The 12,995-nt window shown below is 34.3% G+C and overlaps 1 protein-coding gene across 1 annotated transcript; it reads left to right on the forward strand.

Annotated features, from left to right (window-relative positions):
- The first annotated feature begins 8,878 nt into the window (after positions 1 to 8,878).
- LOC104102697 (uncharacterized) lies at positions 8,879 to 9,887 on the forward strand. The gene has a single exon (XM_009610480.4). It carries the CDS (start codon positions 8,951 to 8,953, stop codon positions 9,566 to 9,568), a length of 618 nt encoding a protein of 205 aa, XP_009608775.1. The 5' UTR covers positions 8,879 to 8,950; the 3' UTR covers positions 9,569 to 9,887.
- The last annotated feature ends 3,108 nt before the right edge of the window (positions 9,888 to 12,995 follow it).

The raw sequence follows: 12,995 nt of genomic DNA on the forward strand, positions 1-12,995 counted from the left end.
TAACGAACGTGGAATAAAGTCCTAAAATATAAGATGACCCCTTGGGTCATCACAATGTGAAAAACATGCGTTTCTTCAAGTATCCCATAAATCTAGTCAAATTATTACTTTATTTATATATCTAAAAAAAAATCTTTTATATTAAAAACTCTACATACTTTTGTATTAAAAATACTAAATATTAATTTTTTTAAAAACTATGAACCTACTATCTTTAAAAAATGGGGGGCCCAAATTTGGAAGCCTAATGCACAAGCCTTACTACTTATAACATTGGAGCTGGCACTACCTCTGACCCCTCTGACCGTTGACCAAGCTTATATGACATCTATTTTACTGAGTCAGATAATTGCGTGGTTACACACTCTTAAAAGCGCGTGCATCAATTATTTTGATTAAAGAAGTTATTTAAAAAATTATTAAAGAAAAAAAACAATAAAAATAAACAGAAAAGCAATTTAAAAAATCCCAAAGACCCAACCCTTTCCACATCTGCAACCCCCTCTTTAACCCTTCCCGTCATAACCCTTTCCGCAACCCCCCATTCCCCTCTTCATATCTTCTTTCTTCCCCATTCATTTCTGGCCAAACCCCTTAATACTCCCCCTCTTTACTAGGATTTAATATTAAACAAAATTATCAAGATCGAAAATGCTTCACTAAGTCACTTTTAAATCTCTTGCTGGCCTCTTCCTCTTTCTCATCCTTCATTTTTAATTGTCGTCCACCTCCATCAAAATTGAGGTTCTTCATCCGCCGTCGTGAAATATTTTTAGGCCAACATCGATAAGTTTTTGAAGGATAATATGAAGTTTTTTTATTTATTATTTTGGTAGGTTTTACGGGATTTTGGGTGGGAGTGAAGGCAAGAAAGAGATAGAAAAAAATTGAATATGTTTTATCTTTATTTGACAGATGTTCTCGGGCTAAAATTTAATCTCAGATTTATTTAGAGAGAGATTTTAAGAAATAGGATAGAGGAATAGAAAAGGAACAGAGTTTCATGGTGCCCGGAGAAATTTTCGGGCGATAACAATGCGCAATATGGTGGGCAGTAAGAAGAAAGTGATTATTGAGAAGGAAAGAAAAATAAATAAAAAGTCAAACAAGAAAAAGGGTAAGTCAAGGTTATTTTATGTTTTCTGTAAAAAAATAAAAAAATAGCGTGGCATATTTTTATCTGATGTGGATTCTGACATAGCGCGATTGAAAGACACACACAGTTAGAAGGGTTTGAAACACTCGTTTAAATGAATTAAAAGTGTCTAGATAGATTTTGTAGAGTAAAAGGACGAGGATGACAAATCAAAATAAGTATAAGTGTCTAATAAACTCACTGAACGAAATTATATTCCTAAACCTGCGTTAAGTCAAGAGTTAAAGAAAATAGAAGGGAAGACCAAGTGTAGGGGTAGAAGAAAAATGTTACTGCTGATGCTTGTACCTGTTTATGCACTCAGAAATTTTTGTCTTACACTGTTTTTGGCATTATCGTAATACGTAGAGGTTAATAGGATTGAGCGTCATCAGTGATTACATAGGTCAGCTTAGTGGAATGTCCCTTCCAATTTTTCTTTTTTCCGTTACAAGCTTTTAAATTCTTTTTGTAATCAGTAAGATATAGTAATCATTAGAATTCATCGTGCATACGCCAGTTTGGTGAATGTTCTAATTCTGTCGATCATTTCACTTTTTACCTTTTTAGTTTAGTATCTGACTATCTCTATAACAATATCGTGGTATAATAAATATTCATTATAAAAATTAAATAAATTTAAAATCAATTTTCATATTACGTTATAATATATGTTTTCTATAATAACATTTCTTTATAACATCTACAAAATTATGGAACGAACGAAATTGTTATAAAGAGATTTGATTGCGCTAAGGCAGGTTTGTTTCTGTTGGAAAAAAATACTATTGGTTATGGATAGTGGTGGAGCCAGAATTTTCGTTAAGGGGTGTCAAAATATATAAAAGTGAATATACCAGAAAATTAAGGGGAGTCAATATATAGTATATATATATATATATATATATATATATATATATATATATATATATATATATATATATATATATATAATTTATTTTTTTACCTATCTACATAATGTATTTTTCTCGCGAAGGGGTATCAATTGACACCCCTTCCTATAAGGTGGCTCCGCCACTGGTTATAGAGAATAAGATTTATCAAAGTTTGAGACGTGTCAATATTTTTAAGGATATTTCGCCTACACCGTAATGAATAAAATTAGGCATATACCTCGAGATTCAACAAGCTCTTCCAGTTATTAAATTGGGAACAGAACTATCAGAAACCTCAAGAAAAAATCCAACGTATATGAAGAAAAAATGATTCAGAAAGTTGTATTAGAAAATGTGTCTGAAAGTGTATCTTTAGCACTCCAAAACTATATTTATATAAGTGTTGTTTCAACTGCTAATTAATGGTTAGCTTGACTCTATTAAATATAAAATAATTTATTAACTAATAAATACATGTAAGTAATATTTGTAAGAAAAAATATTTTCCAAATTAAGATGGACAGACAAATTAACAGTCTTCTTTGTCTACTATAAATCGGGAAAATTCGTGGAGTCAACTCTTATTATATTGCTTGAGTTTCAAGCCTAAATCGTTTGAGGCGGTTCTGCGTAAGAGCTGACACAACCATGTACACACACGCGCGTCACACAAATCTAAAATCAGCACGTGTTCCACTTGAATCTTCTACCCACAGAATAGCCAACCTTGACCCTTGGCCAGTAAAGTTAGTAAACTCTTGCTCTGCGCAATGACGGCGTCACTTCCGTCACCCCCTCTCGTTTTCACTTTTTACGGTACTTCTCATTTTTACTTGTTTATTATTAATTTTGTATATTCATTAAAAAATAATAAATGAAGTATATACTCATATTAAATATTAATTGTTATACATTTTTAATGAATTTTAAAAAATAATTTGAAATGATAATTAATATTGTGGGTATAACTGAAAATCGTAAATTCGGTAGGAATAATCCCAAAATGTTATAAAATAAAAACTGTAAAGTAAAGACAAGTATAGAGAGAAACTGATATATTATTCAAACTTCAAACTTATGTACATAATGAACTGAAAACTCCTTTATTTATAGAAGAAAGGAAGCAGCTGCGAGGCTTTTCAGGAAGCAGCTGTAAAGCTTTTCTTTAGCTGCTTGTAAGTTGTCTGCATGAACTGCTTGCAACCTGCCTGTTTAATAAAAAACTGTTGCAAATCATTTCATTGAGTTGCTTGCAACCTGTCTGCATCAGCTGCTTGTAGATAAACTTCAACAGAGTACTAAATGGATAATCTTCTTCACGAAGATTATCTATAGCGGAGTAATAAATGAACATCCACAATATAATTATTTTCATAACACTCCCCCTTGGATGTTCATTAAAAGGTATTGTGCCTCGTTAAAACCTTACTAGGAAAAACCAAGTGGGAAAAATCCTAGTGAAGGAAAAAGAGTACACATATTTAGTAATACGCATTTCTAGCTGCCTCATTAAAAACCTTATAAGGAAAACCCTGTGGGAAAAAATTTTAGTAAGGAAAAAAGAGTACATCGCATATTTTACCCCCTGATGAAAATCTTGTTTCAAATATTTGAGTCTCCGCATTCCAATCTTGTATACCATCTTCTCAAAAGTTGAAGTTGGCAAAGATTTAGTGAATAAATCTGCCGGATTATCACTTGAACGGATTTGCTGCACAGCAATGTCACCATTTTTCTGAAGATCGTGTGTGTAGAATAATTTTGGTGAAATGTGCTTCGTTCTATCTCCTTTTATAAATCTTCCCTTCAATTGGGCTATGCATGCAGCATTGTCTTCGTATAAAATTGTGGATCTTTTATCACACTCCAAACCATATTTTTCTTGAATAAAATGAATCACTGATCTCAACCATACGCATTCCCTACTTGCTTCATGAATAGCTATTATCTCAGCATGATTTGAAGAAGTAGCAACAATTGACTGCTTTGTGAAGCGCCATGATATGACAGTACCTCCACATGTAAACACGTACCCGGTTTGAGATCGAGCTTTATGGGGATCAGATAAATAACCTGCATCTGCATAACCAACAAGATCTGCACTACCTTTGTTAGCATAAAACAAACCCATATCAAGAGTTCCCTTTAAATATGGCAAAATATGCTTAATCTCATTCCAATGTCTCCGAGTAGGAGAAGAGCTATATCTTGCTAGTAAATTAACAGAAAATGCGATGTCAGGCCTTGTAGCATTAGCAAGATACATAAGTGCACCAATTGCACTGAGATAAGGTGTTTCAGGACCAAGGAGTTCCCCATCCTCTTCTGGAGGTCGGAACGGGTCCTTATTCACTTCAAGTGATTGAACAACCATTGGTGTACTCAATGGGTGCGCTTTGTCCATGTAAAAGCGTTTTAAGACCCTTTCTATATAGGCATATTGATGCATAAAGATCTCGTTTGCTAAATGTTCAATTTGCAATCCAAGACAAAGTTTTGTTTTTCCAAGATCTTCCATCTCAGATTCTTTCTTAAGCTATTTAATTGCGTTTTGGAGCTCTTCTGGAGTTCCAACAAGATTTATGTCATCAGCATAAATAGCAAGTATAACAAATTCTGATGTCATTTTCTTTATAAAAATACATGAACAAATAACATCATTTATGTGACCCTCTTTCAGTAAATATTCACTAAGGCGATTATACCACATGCGCCCAGATTACTTTAAACCGTACAAAGATCTTTGTAATCTGATTGAATACATTTCCCGAGATTTCGAATATGCTTCAAGCATTTTAAATCCTTCAGGGATTTTTATGTAAATCTCATTATCAAGTGACCCATACAGATAAGTTGTAACCACATCCATCATATGTATTTCAAGTCTTTCACGTAAGGCTAAACTGATGAGATATCGAAATGTTATGGCATCCATAACTGGTGAATATATTTCTTCATAATCGACTCCAGGTCATTGTGATAATCCTTGTGCGACAAGGCGAGCCTTGTATCTTTCAAATTCATTTTGGTCATTCCTTTTTCGCACAAAAACTCATTTATGACCAACTGGTTTTACACTAGCAGGTGTTTGAACTACTGGTCCAAAGACCTCTCTTTTAGCAAGTGCGTTCAATTCTGATTGAATTGCCCCTTACCATTTTGGCCAATCAGATCTTTGTTGACATTTTTCAACAGATCGGGGTTCACAATCCTCATTATCTTGCATAATGTTAAGTGCAACATTATATGCAAAAATATTATCCACCACTATTTCAGATCGATTTAAATTAATCTCATCACCAGTAGAACTTATTAAAAGTTCCTCACTCACTTGAGTCTCGGGTTCATTGATTTCTTCAGGAATCTCAGAACTAATAAAATCTTGGGTCTCTTGAGGAGATCCCTTCATAATATCATTTTGATCATTTATCGATTTTCTTTTTCTAGAATTTCGATCCTTAGAACTCAAAGGCCTACCACGCTTCAGGCGTGCTTTAGGTTCACTAGTTCTTATGCTAGTAGATGGTCCTGCTGGGACATCAATTTGTATAAGCACATTCTCTGCAGGGATATGTGACTTAGTTATCCTTTCCAAATCAGTAAACGCGTCTGGCATTTGATTTGCTATATTTTGTAAATAAATAATCTTCTTGACCTCCTGATTACATATAGGGGTACATGGATCAAAATGAGATAATGGGTAACTTTTCACACAATTTCTCTTTTGATTTCCTTTTTGTCTCTCCTTAATTGTGGGAAATTTGTTTCATCAAATCGACAATCTGCAAATCGAGCAGTAAATAAATCTCCCATCAATGGTTCAAGATAGCGAATAATATAGGGTGATTCAAACCCAATATATATTCCTAACCTTCTTTGGGGGCTCATCTTACTGCGTTGTGGTGGTGCTACTGGCACATATACAGCACATCCAAAAATTCGTAGATGGGCAATATTTGGTTCATGACCAAAAACTAATTTGTGACGGAGAATATTTATTATAATGTATTGGTGTGAGACGGATAAGTGATATTGCGTGCAAGATAGCATAGCCCCAAACAGTAGTGGACAATTTTGTTTTCATAAGTAGTGGTCTTGCTATCAATTGCAGTCGCTTAATAAATGACTCTGGAAGGCCATTTTGAGTATGAACGTAAGCTACAGGATGTTCAACTTTTATTCCAACTGATAGACAGTAATTATCAAAAGCTTGAGATGAGAATTCTCCAGCATTATCAAGGCGAATAGCCTTTATAGGATAATCTGGGAATTGTTCCCTTAATCGAATTATTTGGGCTTATAACTTTGCAAACGCCAGGTTGCGAGATGATAGTAGGCAAACACGAGACCATCTTGAAGATGCATCTATTAGGACCATAAAATATCTAAACAGCCCATTTGGTGGGTGAATAGGTCCACATATATCCCCATGTATACGTTCTAAAAAGGTAGGGGACTCAATGCCAACCTTCATTGGTGATAGTCTAGTGATTATTTTGCCTTGATAACAAGCATCACAAGAAAATTCATCATTTGTAAGAATTTTCAAGTTCTTTAATAGATGCCCACTCGAATTTTCAGTAATTCGTCTCATCATTATTGATCTAGGATGGCCCAAACGGCCATGCCAAAGCACAAAAATATTTGAATCAGTAAACTTCTTGTTTACGATAGAGTGTGCTTCAACTGTACTAATCTTTGAATAGTATAAGCCAGAAGATAAAGTTGGTAACTTTTCTACAATGCATTTCTGGCCAGAAATATTCTTTGTAATACAAAGATATTCCACATTCATTTCATCTATTCTCTCAACATGATACCCATTTCGGCGGATATCTATAAAACTCAACAAGTTTCTTCGGGACTTGGAGGAGAATAATGCATTGTCTATAATAAATTTTGTTCCCTTAGACAGAAATACAATTGCTCTTCCGGAGCCTTCAATCAAACTTATATTACGAGAAATTGTAGAAACATTTGCTTTTTCCTTATGCAAATAAGAAAAGTATTTCTGATCTTTGAATATGGCATGAGTTGTTCCACTATCAATTACACAAATATCTTCATGATTGGTCTTTGATCCAAACATAATTTGAGGATAATCCATATTCTTCAAAATGACATAAATAAAATAAATATGATAGTAAACATTATTATCAAAGCATAACTTTTATTTATGTACAACAATTACATAATCATACTATCTACTACAAACAACAAAAATTAAAATATTTACATTTCTACAGATTTACTACCGGTCACATGACTTGTTTCTCCTTCTAGGAGTGCAAAATAATCAGCTACATCCAAATGCATGAAGTCTAAATTATCTTCAGAAATAAAATTTACTTCAGTATTTTTCTCTGTCTTCTTCAGGAAGGCTTGATACAGCTCAACCAGGTGCTTTGGCGTACGACATGTACGTCACCAGTGCCCTTTTCCTCCACACTCTATAGCATGCATTTTCTGGCTTTACTTCTTGCACCGCTTCATGCTTTTGTTCCTTCCTTTTCCACTGTTGGTGGTGATGAGGGTTCTTTGGTGCATTGTTATTACCACGATTAGAGTTTCCTCCCCGACCACGGCCATGACCACGACTGGGGCCACGTCCTCTTCCACGCTTAGCTTGGTGGAAGTTCGTCTCATTCACTTTAGGGAATGGACAAGAACCAGTAGGTCGTCTTTCATGGTTTTTCATTAATAGCCCATTATGTTGCTCGGCTACAAGAAGATGTGAGATAAGTTCAGAATACTTTTAAATCCCATCTCTCGATATTGTTGCTGCAGGAGTATATTCGAGGCATGAAAAGTGGTGAAAGTTTTCTTCAACATATCATGATCAGTAATATTATCACCACATAGTTTCAATTGGGAAATAATTCTGAACATAACAGAATTATACTCACTGATAGATTTAAAATCTTGTAGCCTTAAATGAGTCCAATCATAACGTGCCTGTGGAAGAACGACCATCTTCAGGTGGTCATATCTATCTTTCAAATTATTCCACAGTATGACTCGATCTTTAACAGTAAGATATTCCATTTTCAGGCCCTCATCAAGGTGATGGCATAGGAATATCATTGCTTTGGCACGGTCTTGGTTTGATGCCTGATTTTTATTTTTGATGGTGTCTGCCATACCCATCGCATCAAGATGAATTTCGGCATCAAGCACCCAAGACATGTAGCTTTTGCCCGATATATCCAGGGCTACAAACTCAAGTTTAGAAAGATTTGATATTATTTAGAAAAAGAAAGTTCGTACCTTTGATACTTTCAAAGTATTTTCTCGAGATGGCAGAGTCTCGTGCTGATAACGTGTTATAAAATAAAAACTATAAAGTAAAGACAAGTATAGAGAGAAACTGATATATTATTCAAACTTATAACTTATGTACATAATGAACTGAAAACTCCTCTATTTATAGAAGAAAGGAAGTAGCTGCGAGGCTTTTCAGGAAGCAGCTGCAAGGTTTTTCTTTAGCTGCTTGTAAGTTGTCTACATGAGCTGCTTGCAACCTGCATGTTTAATAAGAAGCTGCTGCAAATTATTTCATTGAGCTGCTTGCAACCTGCCTGCATCAGCTGCTTGTAGATAAACTTCAACAGAGTACTAAATGAATAATCTTATTCAGAAAGATTATCTATAATGGAGTAATAAATAAACATCCACAATATAATTATTTTCATAACAAAAAAAACATTATACAAAAACAAATAGAGAAAGAGGAGTTATTAGGGGACAGAGTCGTCGTGGACCCCACTCCCCAAATTGAAGAAAAAGGAAGGACAACGCGAGCTCTTGAATCTTTAAAAGGCTGGTCACCGCCTCATTTGCAGCCACAACATCTTTCACATTATTCACCCAAACCTGTCTTCCTCCTTCATCCAATTACGTAAACGGAATACATACATAGATGGGTGCTTGTTTGTCTTCCTCTTCCGTCATCGATTCAAAAGATCAGAAGCCCTCCTCCGCCTACGTGATCTCAACCAACGGTGAGCTCCGTCAATATACAGTTCCAATCAACGTCTCTCAAGTTCTTCAATCTGAGATACCTTCTGAGGCTTCCTTCATCTGCAATTCCGACCGTCTTTACTTTGACGATTTCATACCTCGTTTGGATTCAGAATACCAGCTTCAGCCCGGTCAGATCTATTTCGTGCTCCCTACTTCCAAGCTTCAGTATCGCCTGAGTGCGTCTGAAATGGCAGCTCTTGCCGTTAAAGCAAGCGCTGCACTCGAGGACCTCAATAAAAACAACCGTCGCCATTCTAAGAAGTTTATAAGGAAGAATAAGAAGAGCAATTCTCGGATTTCACCAATGCTTCTCCAAGTGGAAGATGAATGTCGAGATAATTATACTCAAAGTCAAAGCAATTATAGGGCTCCGTCCATGGGACTTGGGGTTTCCATGAGATCTGCTTCTGTCAGAAAATTGCAACGAATATCTTCGCGGCGGGCAAAGATGGCTGTGCGCTCCTTCAGGAAGCTTATGACCATTCAAGAAGGATCCGTTCTCTTGTTTACTTAACTAATTAATTACTTCATTATTTTATTTTATTTTTCTTTTGACGGGAGCGTGAAGGATAGAGGTTTCTTCTCGAGTTGAAAGGCTTTCTCCTCATTTTCACTTTCCATGGGCAGTAACATGCTATAGCTAGGTTGTAACGTGCCCTCATCTTCTCTCGCTCTCGGCATGTAAATAAAAATATGTGGGAGTTGCAGAGCATAAGATCAAATTAGGCTGTTTCTAAACTTGTTTAAGAAGAAATGTCCGTTTGTAATTAACCTTTTTGTGCAATTCCCTATTTTCTTGTGAATTGAAATAGTAAATGATCAAAATTAAACTAGTTGCATCGCCAAAAACATGGCCGCCAAGATTTAATCATGATCTGCAAATGGGCAATACTTCTTCGATCTTATACAGCATGTGTTTGAATTGTAATAGACTCAGATTAGAATTTGAAACTTATATGTCCTTTAAAGTCATTGGTTCTAAATTACTCCCCTTTCAATTTAGACGGGTTGTTTGACTCGGTACAGAGTTTTAAGGAAAAAGTAAGAAGATTTTTGAAATTTTGATTCTTATATTCTTAAGAGGTAAAAGTTTGGTGGGGTCATGATATTTGTGCGATTATAAAAGCTTCTCATTAAGGATAAAACGGATAAAATGAAAGAGTTTAAAGTTTAATTATTTCCAAATTTATAAATATGTTATTTATTTTGGAACAGACTAAAAAGAAAAGTATTTTATCTAAATTAAAACGAAGTAATATATATTAATATATATTAAATAAAAATTTAAAGATAAATAATTAAATATAAAATTTAAACTAAAGTAATTGGTTTAGGCGAATCGTACTACGCTATATAGTGCCTCCCCTGGATAGACTTTATTTCGATTCTCTTAGTTTTCCTTATTAACGAATTAAAGTTGTTATGTCAAGTACGAGTAGGTTACAAATAATTGGAGCATCTCCTTTTACAATCTATATTTGGAAAAAGTTGTTCTAAAAAAAAAAAAAATTTAGTCACATGGGTATAGTATGTCTAGACAAGGTGGGTTGCTAAGCGCCCTCCACTTCCAACCAAGAGGTTGTGAGTTCGAGTCACCCCAAAAGCAAGGTGGGAGTTCTTGGAGGGAAGGATGCTGAGTGAGTTCGAGTCACCCCAAAAGCAAGGTGGGAGTTCTTGGAGGGAAGGATGCTGAGTGAGTTCGAGTCACCCCAAAAGCAAGGTGGGAGTTCTTGGAGGGAAGGATGCTGAGGGTCTATTGAAAACAGTCTCTCTACCCCAGGGTAGAGGTAAGGTCTGCGTACACATTAATATCCCAAGATTCCACTAGTGAAATTATACTGGTTGTTGTTGTTGGTTATAGTATGTCAAAAGTCATAGCTGGATGATGGATTTTAGGAGGAATGGAGTAGAAAGAAATTAACGTGTGGAGAAGTCGTCGCTTACTATTAATTAAATGGAAATGAGGAATCCTAGTGGGAGAGAACTTTCTCTAAGGGCCAGGCAAAAACAGCGGCCAATTCCATTCTTAGGCAAAACAACAAAAGTTCAAGTGTGGGGTTGGCGAATTAATTAATTAGATTGAAATTTTAGGATAACGGCTTTGAATTATTTTAGTTGTTCACATCCTTTACTACTTCTCCTCCAAGTTTTACTTTACATCTTCTGATGCATCACAACGGGAATTGCCGTGTCAAATTAATTACTACAATATTCTTGCAATAGTTTCAAACTTACAGATCTCGTGGTCCTTAAACTGCTTTTCCAATTCTTACGGCATACGGTTTTGTCCCCCAAATCCATTGCGAAAATTAGGGTACAAAACGAACCGGAAAATCGCACCAAATCGAAAAGTCAAACTAAATCGAGTAAAAAATCCGACTAGGTTTGATTTGATTTGATATTGAGTAAAAAAATCCGAACCAAACCGACATATAAATATATAATTTTTATATAAACTTTTAAGACTTTATATATAATTTTCTTTACAAAAATTTTAGAAATATTTGGGATTCTCTTATGGATGTAATATTTAATAGAATATGAACTACTCTATTTTTATTAACCTTAAGTAATGAGTTATACGATCACTTTCTTATAAATTGTTACTAAAATGCGTCAATCACTTTATTCTTCCATGTTCATATGTCAATATTTATTAAATTCTTATATCTTTTTCGAATTTGAAGTGATATTTCGACAATCTAAAATTAAATAGAACATATCATTAATTAGGTATCATATTAATTTTTATGTTTAATTAGTAAATCCGTTTAACCTTGAAAGTATACATCAACGAAAATTTATTGTCAGACGACTAACGTTACTACCAAAGTGTTATTAACAAAATTTTCCCATAAAATTATTTTAATAGATCATATGTTTGTCAATTTTTTAATTTTTACTAAACATATATTTACTTATAAAAAATTAACAAATTAATATTGAAATAATATTCATGTAAAAAAACCCGAAAAAATCGAAAAACCAAACCAATCCAAACCGATATAATTGGTTTGATTTGGTTTTAATAAAAATCGAACCAACTCGGTCCATGTACATCTCTGTCAAAAACTATGTGCTAGCCAATACACATTTCAATCGCGGACTTGAATATTAAGCAAAATTTCTTCTATCAAATATTAGTTTAGATGGCAGTTGGAGAATATTTGGGCTGAAGTTGGAGACAAGAGTTTTTGAATTGAAGGTAGATTAAAATTGTGGAAGACGTTGCGTCTAGACAAGAAATTCACTTGGCAACAAAATAGAACTTTTTGAATGAAAACCAATAACCTTCCCCCTAAAATATATCGTCAAACGAGTATTTCAAATTTCGTTTGAAATTCAAACATTGAAATCTGATAGTTGCAAATAGTACTCTTGGAGAAATAAATATATTTGCAAATGCTGAAATATATGACCAAACAGGCATTAATCGCTCAACATGCTCAAATGAACAGTAACTCAGGGCAATCAACTAAAGCATTTGCTTTAGGCCTCGCCCTTCTGGGCGCCCAAATTTTACCCATCGTAGACTTTAGTTAAATTTGTATTAAGTATTTTAAGTAAAAGGGTACAATTCTTTATTAAATAAAGAAGAATTAACCCGATTAGCCGATTAACTGATTAGCCAATTAGCCGATAAGCTGATTACCCGGTCACTCAATCGATTAAACTAAAAATAACTAGTGGAGATATAATATATATAATTTATGTTTAATATGTGTATAATCATGTATAGTCAATATATAAGCTATGTATATAGCTGGCTACTTGTGTAAAGATCCCTTAAATAAAAAAAAAAAAGTAACATTTTAATTTGTGATTGATTATATCGCTTCAGCAAAAAACTGGTAATGTAAATCTTCCCCCTAAACCCTTTAGGTGTGAATAAATTGAGGAATGTGTCTGCATGAGTTTCTCTCTTTACTTTTCCTCAACAG

This window comes from Nicotiana tomentosiformis, chromosome 4 (assembly GCF_000390325.3).
Source record: "Nicotiana tomentosiformis chromosome 4, ASM39032v3, whole genome shotgun sequence".
Taxonomy (NCBI): Eukaryota; Viridiplantae; Streptophyta; class Magnoliopsida; order Solanales; family Solanaceae; genus Nicotiana; species Nicotiana tomentosiformis.